This window comes from Mastigoproctus giganteus, chromosome 8 (genome assembly GCF_048544385.1).
Source record: "Mastigoproctus giganteus isolate SK-2022 chromosome 8, ASM4854438v1, whole genome shotgun sequence".
Lineage (NCBI taxonomy): Eukaryota > Metazoa > Arthropoda > Arachnida > Uropygi > Thelyphonidae > Mastigoproctus > Mastigoproctus giganteus.
The window spans coordinates 19,070,532-19,091,659 of NC_143582.1; the positions used below are offsets into that span (position 1 = coordinate 19,070,532).

Genomic DNA, 21,128 nt, shown 5'->3' on the forward strand with positions numbered 1-21,128 from the left:
TGTTTTTTTTTTTTTTTTACTACATGCTATTATGAAGTTGTAGCATTCAGTTTTTTATATACAATTTTAGGTGGATGTAAATGTATTTTAAAAGTGTTCAAGCAAAGGGAATAAATACACAGCAGTTACAATCTACTGACATAATACTACACAAGTAATTTCTTTCTATTTCAGTGCAGTGCAGTGTTATGTAATTTCATGTAATCTTTGACTGAATAAAATAAAAGCCTTGGTAATTATTTACAAAAAAAAGGATATTTGCATAAAAAAATAATGTTATATCACATTTTAATGTATTTTCACTATGCATGATTTATATATATATATTTTTTTCTTTTTCACTTTTTGAACTTTTCAGTTTTTTATACTGTAAAAGACTGGGCAGCCTATGGCTCACTTAAAGATATTTGAAGGCCTAAAAACTAACAGCTTTGCAAATTCAGCTTTACATTGTAAATTGTAAAAATTAATGAATTAAAATTAATTTTTGAAAAGGTCAATGATAAAATGGAACTTCACAAGAAGTAAATTGAAGAGTCAATTTCTAAACTTCAGAAATATTTCTACAAAAATGTTGTTTCGATAACATGTTTTGAGTGTTTTTATTCTCAAATCGAAATCACTAAAAATAAGTGGCAAAGCTCATTAACAGAGGAAAATTTGTAAAATAAGTTGAAAGAGCGAGCTGTTGGTTCAAAAATTATAGTAGATGATGTTAATAGATTAAGTCAGCACGTGATGTCTTTTCACACAAATGTCCACAAATAGAATTATTTTATCAAAAATAGGCAAATTGTGTTGCCCATGTCTGTTCTGAAATATTGAAAAGTAAATTGCATTTATGTTAAAATATTCTTTAAAAATGTTATTTATTAAGGAACAAAGTCTTCCTCATGTATCTGCTGACTACCTGCTAAAAATATGTTCAAGAATAAGTCCACTCTTAGACAAAGAAATTCCTTCCAATGTCACAGGAGTAGTTTCACTACTTGGCGCAGGCCATCAGTCTTTATTAAGGACAAAAGAAGGTAAATTGTTATAGGCCAAATGATTTTCTTTTGTAAATTGGAATGATAATATAATAACAACATATATATATATAATTAAAACTATTATGCCTTTAAAATTATTTGAGTAATAACCTATAATATGTGCCGTAGCTAAAATATAAATTTTGTTCATATACTAGCATGTCTAATACACCAATTACTTATATGCAATTTTCGCCTGTCCAGTTTGTTCCCCTCTAACAGTTTATCTAATCTTCCTTGAATTTATTCAAACTATCCACCTCTACAATACCACATAAGGGTTTGTTCCAACAATCAACCATCCTTCCTCAACTTGAATTTATGCCCCCTCATGTGCATAGTCTGAGAAAGAAGGATTCCATCAGCAGTGTGAATACTCAATCCAGTCAAGTCTTCAAACACCTCATTCAGATCTCCTTGCAGGTGCCTAGTCTCCATATGCTGGAATTCGCAAAACAAGCTTTTTGCCTTGTAATAGCACCCGTTTGCTCCACTCACCAATCTTGTTGTTCTTCTCTGCACCCATTCCAACAGATCCACATCCTTCCTAAAATTACACATCAAAACCTGTATGCAGTACTTGAGATGTGGCCGATCTGACCAGTGCTTTATAAAATGGGATAATCACATTCTTATCCCTTCTGGAAAAATTCCTGTATATAATTGACGAAACCCCATGAGCTGCCCTGACAGCCTGTCTGCACTTCTCAGAGAATTCATATTTGATTGCACAATTCCAAGCTTTTTTTTTTTTTTTTTTTTTTCATTCTCCACTGCCTGATTGTGTCACCACAAAACTGATATATTAATCTGAGATTACTGCTCTCCATAAGCAGCACTTTACATTTTTCAATATTAAACTTCAACTGCTGCTTCTCAGCCCATTTGCCTAATTTGTCTAGATCTTGTTCCAGTGATCCATGCTATGACAGCTTACCCTGAATACTATGATTTAACTACCCTGCCAACCTTCATATCATCTGCAAACTTAAATATTAAGCCTGATATGCCTTCGTCAATATAAAAAACAACAATGAGCTCAGCCCTGAACCCTGGAATACTCTGCCAATAACTTTGGTCCAAGAAGTGCAGTGCTTATTGATAACCACTCCCTGTCTTCTACTATTTAATCGCCCCTTTTATCTATAGCAGTAACTTTCCCTTAATGCCAGAGTGCTCCAATTTGTATAGCAGTCTTTTATGTACAACAACAATATCAAAGCAGCAATATCAACAATACAGCAATATTAAAAGCTTTTCTGAAATCTAAGTATATGATGCGAAAATTTTTTTTTTGCATGCAGTTCCTTTGTTACTGCTTCATAGTATCCAATCAGATATTGATCAGACAAGGTTGCTCTTTAACAAATCCATGGTGTGACTGCAGTATAACTGCAGCCTTGTCTAGATGATCCAACATTACTTTTTTAACCAGTGACTCTGTTATTATCCCTGGAAAAGAAGTCAAGCTAGCAGGTCTATAATTGCACATTCCCCTTTGTTAACTGGGGATACGTTTATACATCTATAGCCCATAGGGACCTCATCTGAATCCAGGGATGCTCTCATTGTCATTTATGGTTGCTGCTTTTGCTGCCTCCTTTAATATAACTGTATCGGTTCCATGCACCCCAGGTGCCTTTTTTTTTACATTTAGCTTCAACAATTTCTCCTCCACATATCTTCAACACTAATGAAAAATGCTCATGTATCTGTGAAAAAAAACGTTCAACGACAATGCGACTACTAGAGAATGCAATCTGATAAGAAAAAAAATTTTTGACATACAGAAGGAAAAATTCAGAAAGTGAACAATGCTAATGACTTTTATAAAATCAGGAATAGCAACTTCCTTTGTGATTGGTAACAACTCAGTAATCACAAAATCATTCGCCACCTCCGTAGCCAGGTGGGCAGGAGCAGCAGTGTGTAGCACACGCTTCTTGCTTAGACCGGGGTTCGAGCCCATCACCACCAAATACGGAGAATGCGGAAAGGTCGGGGAATGACCACCACATATCCCGGAGCAATATGGCCTTAGTTGCTAATGCTCCTAAAAACCAAATAACAAAACAAAAACAAAATTATGGATTAGACATTGGATAAGACACTTTAAGAGTGGGGAAAGTGACATTGTTGACAAGCCCCAAAGCAGCCAACCAGTAACTTCATTGACAGCAAACAATAAGAGCCTGATTGACTCATTGATCAAAGAGGACTGCCGCATCACAACACCTGAATTGTGCGATGCAATAGTTATAGGGAAATCTTCAGTGATAAGCATCATAAAGGAACTAGGCTACAACAAGGTTTGCGCCAAGTGGGTCCCGAAAATGCTGACACATGGGCACAAAGAAGCCCGGAAAGTCATCTGTACTGAACTTCTCCAGGCTATGAGAATGAAGGAGAGGTTTTCTTTCATGCATAGTCACAAGTGATGAAACTTGGATCCACCATTATGACCCTGAAACGAAGAGACAGTTGGAGTGGCACCATCAAAATTCACCGTGCAAAAAGAAGTTCAAAAGGCAGCCTTCTGTTGTAAAGTCATGGCGACAGTGCTTTGGAACAAAGATGGGGTCTTGCTTATGGGCTTCTTGGAGCATATCACCACAATCAGCTCAGTTCGATATGTAGAGTTTGACCTGACAAAAAACCTTAATGAAATTCTTCTCCATGACAACACATGACACCACACCAGTCTACACACGGTGAAAGCAATTGAAAGCAAAATGGGTGCACTGTTCTTCCTCACCCCTCTCATAGCCTGAACTTGCACCTTCCAACTATCACCTCTTTGGCCTTCAGAAGGATGCACCCATGGAACCAATTTTGCGGATGACGACAGCTCAAGCACAGTGTTTGTGGAGCCCTCTGGGCAAGAGTAAGGACTTTTATAGGATTGGAGTACAGTCTGACCCAGAGATGGCAGAAGTGCATAGAAAATGATGGTGACTTTGTGGAAAAATAACAGTGTGTGTTTATTAATGATTGAAGATTATTTGATGTAAAAGGCATAGATGTAGGAATTAAATTTTCTGAGGAAAAAAAAATAGGAGGCATTACTTTTGTACCGTTCCTTGTACTTGTAATTTATATAGTAAATTTTTGCTCTTTTAGCCAATTCCTTTATTTATATATCCTTTTTGGCACGTTTTTTTTTATTTTTCAGAAAAATAAATGAATAAGGACAAACTTGTTTGTATGTGACTTGGGTGAGAAAGAATTAAATATAAAGCAATGTGGTATCTGATAGATTCCACTTTTTTTTTTTTATTTTACTAGATTTTTTTTATAAATTTAATTATGGGATAATTCTGTCATGTATCTTTTCCTGTAAAATTTTCTCTAAATGCAGGTGGAGTACTTTCTGTTCTCATTTAGATTTCCTGTGAATTATGAGAGATTAATTATTTAGTTGGCATGAAATAGACCTCATACAAGTGAGAGTGTATAATCAGTTGGACTGTACAAAATCCCTTATCCAACATTCATCCTATTATTCATTTACCCACCCACTCTGAAAGGTAGATGGATGGTTTTGAATAATAGCAGTGCTCTCCCACTTCCAGTACTATAATTTAGCCCATTGTACAGTACTTCTTCTGAATTTTTTGAAAATTGCATCTCAACATTCTTGTTTGCAGAATGAAAACTGTATAATTGATGAAAGTGGGATATGATAGATGAACAAGTGAAAAAGAAATCATATAGCACAATTAATTTCAAACAATATGGAATGTAAAAAGCTAAAAATTAAATTTTATAATAAATCGAAAATGGCATCTAATAGATACCACATGAGTAGCAACTGAGAATTATTCATTTATTTTTAATACTTCTTAAATTTATGGTAATTGTGAGTTTGCACTTTAAGCTTTAGGTATTTTTGTTTTGTTTTGTTTTTTTTATCTTTTCTCCTGATGAAGAAATTTTAACTGTGATCTGTATAATTACTATTAGTATTATATTATAAACTATATATGATGCCTTTAAAAAACATTTTTAGGCCTTTTGCGACCAAGAATTCAAAGTTCATTTTTATCTGCTCGCTATCATGGGGCACCTTTTTATCCATCGCCAGCTGTTCGTTACAATTATCCTCCAAACATAAGTAAGTACATGAAATACAATATTTTATTACCATATTTTGATTATATAGAATGACAAATTAGTATTAGTATTAATAGTAGCAAATGATACAAGAGAGCAGGAAATAAAGATGAGCAGAAAATATGATAATATTTCCTGCTCATCACATTTATGGTAGTGCAGAAATTTCAAAATGTCCTGATTTACTGTTAATAAAGTTAAATTTGCTGGAGTTCTGTAGTGTCATCTTTTTGTATAGAATGAGCCTCTCCCTTGATGAAAGGCTGCTTAGAAAAAAAGTAAAATGCAAAGAAGAGATGAATGCATGCATCAAAATGTCACAAATGTACTGACTGTTAAGATTAAGACTTAAAATTCCTAAATAGTTGTGTAATAACTTGCTCTCAGATATTTATTCACATCTGGCCTAGACACCTGTGAAGAACAAATTTTTTTTTTTTTTTTTTTTTTTATAGTAGAAGGAAGAAGAGAAAACTATGACCTGGTGAAATATATTAACCAGCATAACATATGCCTGTTGAAATTTCAGTTTTAAGCTGTTCAATATTCTCTGTTCTGAATTATCTTCTGAAAAATACTTTTTCTGTATTTAGGAAAATTTTGTGATACTTAAATTTATTTTTGTGATAAGTGGTATTGTCAGCACACCCATACCCCACTGCTTATTACCTCAGAATATTTATTATTAGGAAAACAATTTTTACAGATTTAGTATAAAGTTGAAGGTAAATCAGTTATGATAAAGTAAGGGGGATGGGGGTTGGTTAAGCTGACATTTTGAAGGCTACTTTACCTTTTAGACTAAAGGTATAAATGAGAGAAAGAAAGAGACAAACCTCTAGAACATGGACAGCCAACCTTTTCCTATATATTATGCTGAAAATGTGTCATGTGCCACCTAGGGGTGGCTACCAGAATTAATTCCCCCTCCCTACACTGATCTGCATTTGGCACCACCAAATGTTTTTGCTAACTACACAAAAGAATTTTATGTAAGAACTTATAATAAAAATTATCAGTTTATTTCTGTAATGATTTTATACTCTTCTGTCCTATACAACAAAAATTTTTGTCACTTCTGTTTCAAGAAAAAAAAGAACAGTTGTAACACATCAGTGAGTGGAGCAAAAAGAAAAGGAAAAGGCAAAGAACCTCAAGCAACAAAGTGCTTGAGGTTGACAGTAACATAAATGTTCACATAAACTCCCATCCCATTATGATAGGAGATAGCTTAGTTTCAAAAACTTCTCTACTCTGCTATTTAAATGGAAGGTGGTCTCATCATTGAAGAACTTGGCAAGAAAGCTATTCAACCATCAATTTGGTTCAAATTCACAGCAGAATTTGTGCCGCCTTACCTTATTTCTATCTGAAAGTGCATGCAAGCAGTGAATTCTGCAAGACTAAATTTTTGACTATTCTGTAACATTTTACATGTTATGTTGTTGTTATTTGGTTTTTAGGAGCATTAGCAACTAAGGCCATATTGCTCCAGGGATAAAAGGTCATTCCCTGACCTTTCTCCATCCTCCGTATTTGGTGTTCACGGGCTCGAACCCCAGTCTAATCAAGAAGCGTGTGCTACACACTGCTGCTCCTATCCACCTGGCTACGGAGGCACCATTTTACATGCATTCATAGCAAGATGTGAAATGGCTTACATAAATTTAATGATTTCTGTGTAAGCAACGTGTTCCCTCTTGCTATTGGTATATGGGAAAGGTTAGTTAACTGTGACCATTTACAAATATTACAACCTGTCTCTGTAAATGGAAGTTATTGACCTAGTAAGGACATTTTGATTTTGCAGCCAGTGTGTTTTGGCTGTATCATACATTTAAAATTTCAGATTCTACAAGAATGTTCCCTGCGTCACAGCCACAAGCTTTACCTTCTAACAGCTAATTGTTGCATACACGCAGTTCACCATGACTGCCATTACACGCACGTAGGTTCTAGATTTTTAGATTAATGGTCAAAACTGATGAAGGGCAACATACTGTCCGAAAGCTTCATATTACTTCCTGTACATATTTTAACATTAAACATATTTTATCTGCAAATTGTTATTTTCTTTTCTTTCCGTTTTGCTCTGTGTCACGTAGTAATATATATATATATATATATACAGGGTTGTTAAAATTAACGTATCCCTATATAGAGAGTTCTGGAGCTAGTTGTAAGGCTCATACTGAAGAGAAATTTGGACAACAGGTACAATAAAGAATGCGCTCACCATTTATTGGGGAAAAAAATTTAGTTACAAAATTTGTCATTTACATCCAAATATTCTAGTTTATATTAAAATCAAAAGTTTTATATCAAAAGATATATTAAAATACATTGTATAGAAGTAGAAATATATAAATTCAACATTTTGTTGCATTTTGAAATATGAAATAATTTGTTTTGTTTGTAAACTAAAAATAATGTGGGCATTTTTCTTGTTAGCATTTATGACAGTTGGGTTTTTTTTGTGCAGAATTTTTGTATGGGCTTTTCTTAGGGAACCATATCTTGTATATTAGCTGATAGTTACATTTTATTGTTATTATTATTTTTATTTATTTATTTCCTTCATTCTAAATGTTTTAATCTTTTCTTACCTACTTTCAATAATGCAGAATATAAAATTATACATATATATTTCAGCCCAAATTTTGATGTGCAGAGAATCGAGCGGCCCTGCCAGTCGCTTACATTCTCTTTCCTGCAAGATATACTCACGCCAGCAGATGTATCGCCGTCTATTAGGTCATCTCTCCTCTGTGTATTGTGTCCTCTTTGACAGAACAGGAAGATATATATTCACCGTAAGCATTGCATTTTTTTTTTTTTTATTAAAGATCTCTGTGCATAATATGGCAATGTATAATATAAAAACTAATTACTCATACATAAACAAATATTATATAATTTAATTTGTATGATAATAGATCTCCACAATGGTTTAATAGATTCATAAACCCATTCAGAAAGGATTCGGCTGAATTCCATCACTGACTGAAAGAATTCTTTGAAAGCCTTTTCACTCCTGCTGTAGTTAGCCAGTCTTAGGTGGAGTTTGCCCGAAAATATGCTTCCACAGACATTATATACATTTCCTCTGAAGCCGACCGGGCTAGCCGAGTGGGTAAAGTACCTACCCGGCAACCCAAAAGGTCGCGGGTTCGATTCCCGCCTTGGGCTTGGATCAAAGTACTGCAAAAAACCTTGGGAGGTGCAATATGGCCACAGAAGCCGATGCGCCAACAACTACCAAATCAAAAAAAAAAAAAAAAAAAAAAAAAATTTCCTCTGGAGTGTCTTTCTGTCCATATTAATCAGCTATAACTCTCCACATTTGGAGTAGAGACTTAGCATACAGTTGGGATAATATAATAAAAGATTCAAGAAACAAATATTTCTGGGCTAAGATTTTTTTGCATTGTTTCAAACAGTACCACAGTCGGTTTAATAGTGAATAGACTGTTGAATTGAATAAAGTGCTTGATTATAATATCAAGATATAATATCCAATCAAATTTGATTTGGATATTATGATGTGATTACAAAGGAACTGGATGCAAAAAAAATTTTGATATCATATACTTGGATTTCAGGAAAGCTTTTGACACTGTTGCGCATGTAAGACTACTGTGCAAATTGGAGCAGAATGGTATTAAGGGTAAGTTGCTACAATGGATAAAAGGATGGTTGAGTGGGAGAAGACAGAGGGTGGTAATCAATGGGCGCTGCCCTTCGTGGACTAATGTTATTAGTGGAGTCCCATAGGGTTCGGCGTTGGGTCCACTGTTGTTTTGTATATTTATCAATGATATTGATGAAGGTATATCAGGCTTAGTGTCGAAGTTTGCAGATGATACAAAGGTTAGCAGGGTGGTTAATGACAGTAATGGCAGTGTGCTACTGCAACAGGATCTAGAAAATTTGCGAAGTTGGGCTGAGAAGTGGCAACTGAAGTTTAACATTGACAAATGCAAAATACTGCATATGGGTAGAAGTAACCCCAGAGGAATGTACCAACTGTGTGGTACTACACTTGAGGGTAGTAGAAAATGAAAAAGACCTAGGCGTAATTGTGCAGTCAGATATGAAGTTTTCTGAGCAATGCAGACAGGCTGCCAGAGCAAGTTATGGGGTTTTGTCAATGATATACAGGAATTTTGCTAGCAGGGAAAAGGAGGTGATTGTCCCTCTCTATAAAGCAATGGTCAGGCCAAGCCTTGAGTACTGCGTACAGGTCTGGAGGCCTCATTTTAGGAAGGATGTAGATTTTCTTTAGTGTGTACAGAGAAGGGCAACAAGATTGGTGAGGGGAATGAAGGAATCCTCTTACCAAGAGAGGCTTAAGTTTTGCAAATTGCAGCAGCTGGAGACTAGGCACCTGCGAGGTGATCTGATTGAGGTGTATAAGGCCTTGAATGGGTTGATCACGCTGAATTCTGATGGGATCCTTCCACTTGTTCAAATTACGAACCTAAGGAGGCATAAATTTATTTGAGGAAAGACAGCTGTAGAATGGATGTGCGGAAATTTGCCTTTAGCCAGCGGGTGGTTAATTGCTGGAACAAACTTCCATCTGTCGTCGTTGAAGTTGATAGGTTAAATAAATTTAAGGAGCAACTGGACAAACATGTAGAGGGAATGGTTGCGTGAATTTTTTTTTTTGCTGATGCTACATAAGCTCAAACGCTTGCTTTCTTGCATCACATGCCATGATTACTATTACTATTATTCACTGTTTGGAAATGGGTATCATTTTTTAGAACAAAGCTACAAGGGGGCCGGATTCAAACTTGCCCAAAATTTTTCATTGTAGTCCATGATGTGGATCAGTGTCATTTTTGCACACTCACTTCATATTTCTCCCTTTCTCATATTAACCATAAACTTACTCACATTTACTTAGTCATGCTGCAAGATGATTTTGATGAACGAAGGCTCAAAACTTCTCAGTTTTTATATAAGAACTTGAAGTATGGTCCATCAGTGATTTACTGTCAAAAACATAGGTGTACTGTATTCAAATCACCATGAGACAAATTGAGGTTCCCTGATACCACATTCCTACAAATAGCAGTTAATTACATGAATATTAACAAAGTTGAAACTTATTCTGGACAATCAACCACTGCATTTCTGTGCATGAAATCATACAAGTGAATATCAGTGTTGGCAGTGTAGAAACAATTCATTAATCACCTTCAATTCCAAAGTGTGAGTGTGAGATTGTTTCTAAAAGTGCTAACAAAGTATGGTGAGTTGGACTTTCCTATATACAGTCGATTCCGGTTATTTGGGACACATCGGGACTGTGCATTTTGGCCCGATTAAGCGGCTGCCCCAATTATCCGAAGTTTCACGTAAATAGTTAAAAATACAATTTATCCCCCCCCCTTTACAATTAGTTCACTGTACAATCAAATCACGTTACGACGAACTCAAAATAGTAAAGTACCGTTCACTATACGATGTGCAGTAAGCGCCGGTCATTATGATCACGTTTGTGAATTGAATTTTAATTCTATTAAACAGCGATTCTAATTAGCGAAAATAGGAGGAATATTATCCATAGGATATAAAAGTAAAGATATATTAAGCACAAATTTACCCTTTATTACCTTACCAATTAAAAAAATAAATGATACGTGAAAATCGGAAGAATATACGTGATAATCGGAATAATTAATACGTACTGTAATATGTACATACTAACTAAACTAGTTGACATTTCTGTTCACTGACATTTGTTGGTGGGGACTGAAATTTAAAACAGTAAAAAGATAAGCAATCAATAACAAAGAACAGGGCACACACAAATTGCAAGTAACACAACACGCGCAAGTGAGAACGGAGTAACAAATTAGGAAGCTTTAAAAATAGGAATGAAGAGAAGATTCTGAAAATTATTTTTTTATATGATTGAAGATTCCATGGAAGTGTAAACACATTTTACCATAATAACCCACAGAATTCCAGCTGCCGGTATTATCGCAAATTCAACAAGATCGAGTTTACTGTCCGTTTATGATAGACTGCACTAACAGAAAAGCCCAATAAACAGGTGACTGCTAATTGTTTTTATTGTTTTATGATTGTGACCTCCAAAAATCCGACCGAACTACGTGGTACGGTCGGAGACAATCGTAGGGTAATCTCCAGTGCCGAGGTCTCCTGCCCCGATTAAACGGCATTTTGTCCCAATTAAGCGAAGTAAACCCTGGCTATTTTGTCGATTGGTTTTTGTTTTTTAAGATTTGCCCCAAATAAACGGCTGCCCCGATTAACCGGTGGCCCAAATAACCGGAATCCACTGTATATTTGACATTACAGAATGGGGAAGAATATGTATCTTGGCTAGGTTGTGATGTGTAAAGAGACTTGTTGCTCATCACTACACACCCAAGAGAAAATGGGTAAGTGCGAATGGTGCCACACAAACTCCCAGCAGCAGGGTCATGGGTTCTAATCTTCTGGAATCCTGATGGGTTAATTTGGCAAAATTTTTTTGTCTCAATAAATGCCTGATATCATTCCAGTCTCCTAACAACAAAGGTAAAGGTTGCATTAAGGAAAAGGTATCCTGAAAAGGTCAAGAAAGGGATCATCCTTTCTTTCAGTAATGCTTGGCCTCATACTGCCCATAAGCCCATCACAATACTTAACAATCTGAGTTGGGAGATACTCGATTTCCACCTCTTTGGACCATTAAAACAATTTTTGTTAGGACAGAAACTTGACAGCTAAATAACATTGCAGATGTGATTCCTCTTTGGCTGAGAACCCATCCCAAGGAATTCTGTGCTGCAGGAACTGGCACTCCCATGAGAGCGAGATGAGTATATATGCATAAAGTATGTTGGGGAGAGAGTACATTGAGAAGACTGCATAATATGAAGCAAGCAAGATGATTTGTTGTCAGGTTGCAGGTAAAATTCTGTGTCCTATTGAAACTTGCATCATACATGTTAGTATGAAGGAGTTGGTTTATGCATGTGTACTGCACATGTTAGTATATTCCAAGAACAAGCTTTTTGAAATAGAGCTCTTTTTTTTTTTTAGCATCTGTATGCTGTTCTGATTTCAACTTTAACATTGTGATTCATTATTAAATATTATTGCCAGGTTTTTAATTCCATATTTATCCAAGTGTAGGGCAATCTTTTTTTCTTGTTTTTATGGCTTAGATTTTTGGAGTTATCTTAGGTTCATAAATTGAAATTTTGCTCACATCAGCCAGTTCCTTAAAAGCACAACAAAATTATTATTACCTTATTCTACCTCCTTTAATTCTTTCCAGAGTAATGGAGAAATCCAGCAGCAGCAGTCATCTCTTATACTATTCTGAAACCTTTCATCTGATTAACAGTCACCAGTATGAATTCCATCACTGCTGATCCAATGGTGATATCTTAGCTTACATGACTTCTCTTTGCACAAATTCATTGAAAATATTTGTAGAGACTTGAGCATTTAGTCTCAGCCTTTCTAAGAGTTTTGATCATGTTTGTCAAAGAGGTCTTCTATGCAAGTTTCCATCTTATAGCCTTTTTTTTTTGTGACCACATACCTAATATCATGTTGGATCACTGCTTGCACAGATAACAGCCGCTGTTTATGTAGGCATTGACTCCACTAGATTTCAGAAGAAGTCTGTAAGAATCTGCAGCCATGTTGCCTGCAAGGCGTTCCAAAAGTGTCAAAATAGATGATGGTTGCATGTATGTGTGCTTCACTTCTTATTTCAAAACATCCCACAGGTGTTCAATTAGATTGAGGTTAGATGAATTTGGAGGCCAATCAAGATGGCCGATATCTTCACTGTATTCCTTGAATTACTTGTGTGTAGTACAGGCCCAATGACACAGTGCATTATCATCTTGGGAGATCCCATTTCTGTCCAGAAAAAAATGCAAGGTGGTGGGATGCACATGGTCTCCTAAGATCTGGACACTGTGGATTCATCCAACCCCTCTGTAGACTGTGCCAGTGAAACATTGGTCCATACACACCATGGGTACTAGTTCTTGCCAGCAAAACATGCCCTATATTAAGCAGCCACCCCCACTTGACTGGATAGTAGGCACCATGCACAATGGGTCTGTGGACTCATGTTGCTTTGCTTTCATGTTACCACACATGAAAGCATCTGTCGGCATGTTGAACGAACGGAGGGGTGAAGTGGAAGTGGTTTTTTTTTTTTTTTTTTTTTTTTTGGCTGATGCTGCATAAGCTTGCTTTCTTGCATCAAATGCCTCTACTAATGCTAATGCTATTTGGACTCATCCAACCAGCACACTCTTTTCCAGATGTCCAGTGTCCAAAGAGAGTGTTGTTGATAACATAGCATTCACTGTTGACAGTGATCAGCAGTGAGGTGAGGATGTCTCTTGAGTTGTCTACTGTGGCCATACATCCGAGTGTGCGTCATATCATCATTTGGGATATTTTTCTTGCTTTCCCCATATTGTATTGCAATTTCAGCTGTCTCACAATGACCTGCCATTGAGCCCATACAGTACACTGCACCCTTCGCTCACTATGAACATCCACCTTGCATAATACTTGACAGTTCTGTTGGCAAGAGATGGTTTGACCCATTCAACACCATTCTTTGTACACCTTAACCACAGTGGGCTGTGGTTAAGACATGCTGTTTCTGATATGGTATCACCTGACACGAGTTTACATAATCATGCCCTTTTGAAACTGTGATAGTTTTATTGTCCCATAACTGCCACTTTATCACTTTAATTTGCACGACCAGATGCAAATCACCACTGCTGTGGTGTATGAAGCTTTTAGTCTTTTTATACTGCAAGCTCTGGCATAGTTCATTATGGATGGGGGTGGTCATTATTTGGTGAATACTGTGTGTGTGTGGTAACTGTATATATATAGTATGTAAATGTATACTTTATATATAGTAAATATATTTACCAAGTGTATCAATATCATAATACTGTTATTTTTGAAAAAAAATTGAATAGTAGTAGTAGTGGTAATGGAGGCATGTGATGCAAGAAAGCAAGCTTATGAGCTTATGTAGCATCAGCCAAAAAAAAACAATTTCATACATCCATTTCCTCTAAAAGTTTATCCAGTCCTTCCTTGAATTTATTTAAGCTATCAACTTCTATCACGACAAATGGAAGTTTGTTCCAGCAATTAACCACCCACTGGTTAAAGGCAAATTTCCACACATCTATTCTAGAACTGCCTTTCCTCAGTTTGAATTTATGCCCTCTGAGGTTCATAATCTGAGCGGGCGGAAGAATCCCATCAGAATTCAGCATGCTCAACCCATTCAAGGCCTGGGTAACTGTAATCTCCAGCCACTGCAATTTGCAGAACTTAAGCCTTTCTTGGTAAGAGGACCCCCTCACCAATCTTGTTGCCCTTCTCTGTACATGCTCAAGAAACTCTACATCCTTCCTAAAATGAAGCCTTCAGACCTATACACAGTACTCAACACATGGCCTGACCATTGCCTTATTATGCAAAGGGGATAATCACCTCCTTTTCCCTACTAGCAAAATTCCTGTATATTATTGACAATATCCCATGAACTACTCTGGCAGCCTGTCTGCATTGCTCAGAAAACTTTATATCTGACTGCACAATTACTACCAGATCTTTTTCATTTTCTACCACCATAAGTGTAGTACCATAAGTTTATCAAATGAAAATCTGCTGTACGCCAATGGAAACAGTGAAAGGAGTGAAGATGGAGTTGGGTTTCTGGTCCATAAAGATTTAAAAAACAACATTTTGGAATTCAAAAGTACATCACCAAGGGTGTCAAGACTAACACTCAAGATTTCTAAGAGGTACAAGCTACAGTCTATGCACCAACATAGAGCCATGATGAAGAAGAGGTTGAAGAAATGTACAGCAAAATTGAGAGTCTTCTAGATAAGCAGAAAACCCACTACACTATTATTATGGGGGACTTCAATGCTAAAGTTGGAAAAAGACAAAACAGCGCAGAAAGTGGAACTGTAGGAAATTTTGGAATTGGTGAAAGATATGAAAGAGGCGAAAAACTTGTGGAATTTGCAGAATCTCAAGGATTATCAGTAATGAACACTTTTTTTAAGAAAAGGGTGAACAGAAAGTGGACATGGAAGAGACCAAATGGATTAACAACTAATGAAATTGACTTCATCCTCACTAACAGAAGATATATTGTGAATGATGTTACCGTCCTGAATAAGGTAAATGTTGGAAGTGATCACAGAATGGTAAGATGTACACTTGATATAGATGTAGGAAAGGAAAGGAAAAAACTGACTTGAGTAAATAATACAAAGGTCTTTGAGATAACAGAAGAGGAGAAAACACAGTATGTATTGGAACTTAAGAACAAGTTTGAGCTTCTGCAGACTGCTCAGGACCAAGATATCGACGAGGAATATTACAACATTCTGAAAGTGATAAAGCCCAAGAAACCTATAGGGAAACAGAAATCCAAAGAAGAAAAAATTAGTCAAGAAACACTTAGCATTAGCATTAGTAGAGGCATTTGATGCAAGAATGCAAGCTTATGCAATATCAGCCAAAAATAAATAAATAAAATATAACCACTTCCACTTCACCCCTCTGTTCGTTCGAAATACCTGTCCAGCTGAGCCTTAAACTTATTTAGGCTATCAACTTCCACGACAAGGGATGGAAGTCTGTTCTACCAACCAACCAGCCGCTGGCTAAAGCCAAATTTCTGCACGTCTATCCTACATCTGTCTTTCCTCAATTTGAATTTATGCCCTCTCAGGTGGTTATTCTGAGCAAGAGGAAGAGTCCCATCAACAGTGAGCATGCTCAAACCATTCAAGGCTTTATACACCTCTATCAGATCACCTTGCTGGTACCTAGTCTCCAGACACTGTAATTTACAAAACTTAGGCCTTTCTTCGTAAGAGCACCCCTTTGTTCCATTCACTAATCTTGTTGCCCTTCTCTGTACTCGTTCCAGCAGCTCTACATCCTTCTTGAAATGAGGCCTCCAGGCCTGTATACAGTACTCTAGGTGTGGCCTGACCATTGCCTTATACAAGGGAATAATCAACTCCTTATCCCTGCTAGAAACATTCCTATATATCATTGACAATACACCATGAGCTACTCTTGCAGCCCATCTGCACTGCTCGGAGAACTTCATATCTGCCTGCATAACCACCCCCAGCTCCCTTTCATTCTCTACCACTGTCAGTGTAGTACCACAGAGTTGATACGTTGCTCTGGGGTTGCTGTTTCCCATATGTAGTACTTTACATTTGTCAATGTTAAACTTCATTTACCACCTCTCAGCACATCTGCTCAACCTTTCCAGATCATGTTGCAGCAGCATAGTGTCAGTAGTGTCCTTGACAACCCTGCCAACCTTCGTATCGTCTGCAAACTTGGATATTAAGCTTAATATACCATCATCAATATCATTTATAAATACAGAAAACAATAATGGCCCCAATATGGAACCCTGAGGGACTCCACTAATAACATTAGTCCACGATGAGCAGTGTCCATTGATTACTACTCTCTGTCTTCTCCCCCTCAACCACCCCTTTATCCATAGCAGCAATTTGCCTCCAATGCCACACTGCTCCAATTTGTGCAGCAGTCTTCCATGTACAACAGTATCAAAAGCCTTTCTAAGATCCAAGTATATATCAAAGTTATTCCTTGCATCCAGTTCATGACTGCATCATAGTATCCAATCAAATTGGTCAGGCAAGACTTCCCCTTAACAAAACCATGCTGTGTCCGAGCTATAACTGAAGCCTTGTCTAGATGATCCTGCAGTGCTTCTTTAACCAGTGCCTCCATTAATTTTCCGGGAACAGAAGTTAAACTCACAGGTCTATAATTACTTGTGTCAGCCTTTGATCCTCCTTTGTGAATTGGGGTCACATTTGCACATCTCCAGTCCATGGGTACCCCCCCTGAGTCCAAGGCAGCTCTCATAATTATGGCTAAGGGTTTGCTTACTTCCTTTGCTGCCTCCTTTAATATAACTGGATAGATCCCATCCACCCCAGGTGCCTTTCTTGTGTTTATCTTCAACAATTTCTCCTCCACTTTACTCTCAGTTATTACAAGATTCTCTAGCTTACTGCCAGAGTTGAATACACCTCTGGCATTCCCCTCGCTGAATAACTCCTCATGTGTGAATGTCGATGCAAAATATTCATTTAGTTTGTTAGCTACCTGAGCAGGATCATCAACAGTTGACCCATCGATATCAAGTGGACCAATCTGATTCATCCCCTTCCTTCTAGAGTTTACATAAGTAAAGAACTCTTTGCTGTTTTTCTTTACATCCCTTGCCAAATATTTCTCGTAATCTGCCTTCGCCTGCCTAACCTCCTTTGTAACTTGGTTACAGATCAACTTGTATCTATCACTGGCTTCTATGTCACGTGTTAATTTGTATGTATCCCATGCATTTTTCTTCTCTGCCATATGTCTCATTAGTTCATCTGACATCCATTTAGGCCTAAACCTTGACCAATATTTCTTAGTTGGTATGTAAAGCCTAGTAGCTTCCAAGATAAGTTCTTTGAATACTTCCCATTTTGAATTTGCTGTTGGTAACATCATCAGTTGGTCCCACTGTATAGAATTTAAATACTGTTTCAGTCCATCGTAGTCGCCTTTACGAAAGCAATAACCCTTCCCTTTACCCCTAATGGTAGTTACCTCTTTGAGTAAATCTCACTTCAGCACACTGTGATCACTGCCACCTAGTGGTTTATCTGCAGATTCTTAATGCGTGATGAATCACTACTGATAATCAAATCAAGAGTATTACTCCCTCTAGTTGCCTCCACTTGTTATGATGAACTGAAGGCGAAAAATGAAGAGCAAGATAAACACTGACAAGGAAAAAATTGAGTATACTGAGTTATGCAAAACCATTAAAAAGTGACTCAGAGAGGACATAAGAAGATTTAACACAAGAAAAGTAGAACAAGCATTAAGGGAAAACAAAGGATTTAAATCAGCAGCCATGAGCAGTAATACAGAAAGACAAATGATACTGAAACTGAAGAATAGCGATGGTGTACTTTTAAACAGTAGAGAAGGCATAATTCAAATAGCAGAAGACTACTATAGAGAATTATACAAGGAGCGAGGGAATGCCAGCAGCGGGGAAGATGGATTGCAAATTAGCAACACATACAACGTACCCGATATTCTTCCTGATGATGAATAACATGCATTGAAGAAAATGAATCAGAAAGCCCTTGTGAAAAAAGACTCAGTTACTGTAGAGTTGTTAAAATTGGGAGGAAGATACATAACACAAAAACTGGCAAGGCTTTTCACAAAGTGCATTAGAAAAGGTGTGACGCCTAAACAGTGGAATAATGCAATCATAGTTTTGCTGCATGAGAAAGGAGATAAATCAGAAATTGGAAATTATAGACCAATTAGCTTGTTATCCCACATCTACAAATTGTTCACAAGGGTTGTTACTAACAGATTAGAAAGAATACTCGATGAGAATCAATCGAAAGAGGAAGCTGGCTTTAGGACAGGATTCTCAACTATGGATCACCTTCACGTAATATCACAGCTAATGGAGAATGCAAATGAATATAAAACACCGTTATGCCTGGCATTTGTGGATTATGAAAAGGCATTTGACTCCATACAGCATAAGGCAATGTTTCGGGCACTGGAAAGAAAAGGCATTGATACCCCACATATTATGATTTTGAAGAAAATATATGAGAATGCTACCTCCTTTATTAGACTAGACAAAGACAGTAGGAAATTTAAAATCGAGAAAGGAGTTTAACAAGGAGACACAATATCTCCAAAGCTGTTTACTGCTGCCCTTGAGGAAGCTTTCAGAAGATTAGACTGGTCGCAGAAAGGAGTCAATGTGAACGGAGAGTACTTAAACCATTTACGATTTGTAGATGACATTGTGGTCATAAGCCACGATCCCAAAGAATTAGAGGAAAATCTTAATCAGTTATGCACAATTAGTAAGGATTTTGAACTAAAGATGAATATGGCTAAAACAAAAGTAATGATGAACAAATATGCCACAGAAAGGGAAATAATGATTGAAGGAGCAGTAATTGAAAAGCTAGAGTCATATACTTATCTGGGACAAGTTATTAGCTGTAATAATGATAAATGGCTGGAAGTCAAGAGAAGAATAAATTTTGGATGGATAGCATTCAGAAAATATAGTCACATACTGAAGACCAATATCCAATTTGTCTAAAACGTAAAATAATGAACCAATGTATACTCCCCACCATGACTTATGGAAGTGAAACTTGAGCACTCACCAAAAGAAAGGAAGAGAAGCTGAGAACTACACAGCGAAGAATGTAATGAATTATATTGGGAATCAGACTGTTAGATAAGAAGAGAAACACATGGATTAGGCAGCAAACTCAAGTAAAGGACATTCTTATCAAAACTAAAGAACTAAAATGGTCTTGGGCAGGACACATAGCTCGAAGACAGGATGACAGATTGACTAAGAAAATAACAGAATGGTACCAAAGAGGATCTAGAAGAAAACCTGGAAGACAAAGGCGGAGAAGGATAGATGAAATTCATGAGTTTGTGGGTAGTAAATGGATGGGCAGTGCTCAAAACAGAAGGAACTGGAAAGTTGCTGGAGAGGCCTTCATTCTGCCGTGGATTGAAAATGGCTGATGATGATGATGATGATGCGTAGTTACCACACAGTTGGTACGTTTCTGTGGGTTTATTTCTACCCATATGCAGTACTTTGCATTTGTCAACGTTAAACTTCAGTTGCCACTTCTCAGCCCATCTGCCCGAATTTTCTAGATCCTGTTGGAGTAGCAGACTGCCATTACTGTCATTAACAACCCTGCCAACCTTTGTTTCATCTGCAAACTTTGACATTAAGCCTGATATACTTTAATCAATATCATTGATCAATATGCAAAACAACAGTGGGCCATCACTGAACTCTGGAGAAATCCACTAATAACATTGCTCCATGAAGAGCAGTGTCCATTGATTACCACTCTCTGTCTTCTCCCACTCAACCAACCTTTTATCCATTGTAGCAACTTACCCTTAATGCCACACTGCTCCAATTTGTACAGTAGCCTTCCATGTGCAACAGTGTCTTCTCCCACTCAACCAACCTTTTATCCATTATAGCAACTTACCCTTAATGCCACACTGCTCCAATTTGTACAGTAGCCTTCCATGTGCAACAGTGTCTTCTCCCACTCAACCAACCTTTTATCCATTATAGCAACTTACCCTTAATGCCACACTGCTTCAATTTGTACAGTAGCCTTCCATGTGCAACAGTGTCAAAAGCTTTCCTGAAATCCAAGTGCAGTGGAACCTCTGTATTCATCAGCCCCTATATTCATCAAATCCAATATTCTTCACATTTTTTCGGTAAAAAGATGCTTCAATATTCATCCAAAAATCCAGTATTCGTCACGAAAAGTCACCCGCCGCATGGGTGACTAGCCTCGTACAATCGCCCACACAGTCAGCCAGCCTTGTGGATATCCTAGCAGTCTGCCTTCTGTGATCGTTCAGTGCACATCATCTGTTATTTTTCTCTTTGAAATTTTTTTAAATTTTGCAATTATTTGCAGTTATCTTTGTAAAAAGAAGTGACCATGGGCCCAAAAAAAGTGTAGCGAAGAAAAACAACCAAAAAGGAAAGCTGTGAGAACCACAATTGAGTTTAAAAAAGAAATCATTGCTAAGTTTGAAAGTGGAATTCCAACTTAGCGTTAGAATTTAACATGCCAAGAACTACGGTAAGCAGCATAATTAAAAATAAAGAAGCAATTAAAGTGGCTGATGTGGCAAAAGGCATAAAAATTTTTGCCACTAAAAGATCAGAAACGTATGAAGACATGGAAAATCTTTTATTAACATGGTTTACTGAAAAGCAAATGGCTGGTGATAATATTTCACAATCTATCATCGGCGAAAAAGCAAGGCAGTTAT

The 21,128-nt window shown here is 37.0% G+C and overlaps 1 protein-coding gene across 1 annotated transcript in view; it reads left to right on the plus strand.

Moving 5' to 3' along the window:
* The window catches only part of BRWD3 (bromodomain and WD repeat-containing protein), a 279,424-nt gene that overhangs the window by 62,783 nt on the left and 195,513 nt on the right, over nt 1-21,128 (plus strand). The window contains exons 5-7 of the mRNA XM_090380158.1: nt 878-1,028; nt 5,041-5,145; nt 7,797-7,957. Of these exons, the coding sequence (XP_090236284.1) occupies nt 878-1,028; nt 5,041-5,145; nt 7,797-7,957 (417 nt within the window). The remainder of the gene's footprint in view (nt 1-877; nt 1,029-5,040; nt 5,146-7,796; nt 7,958-21,128) is intronic.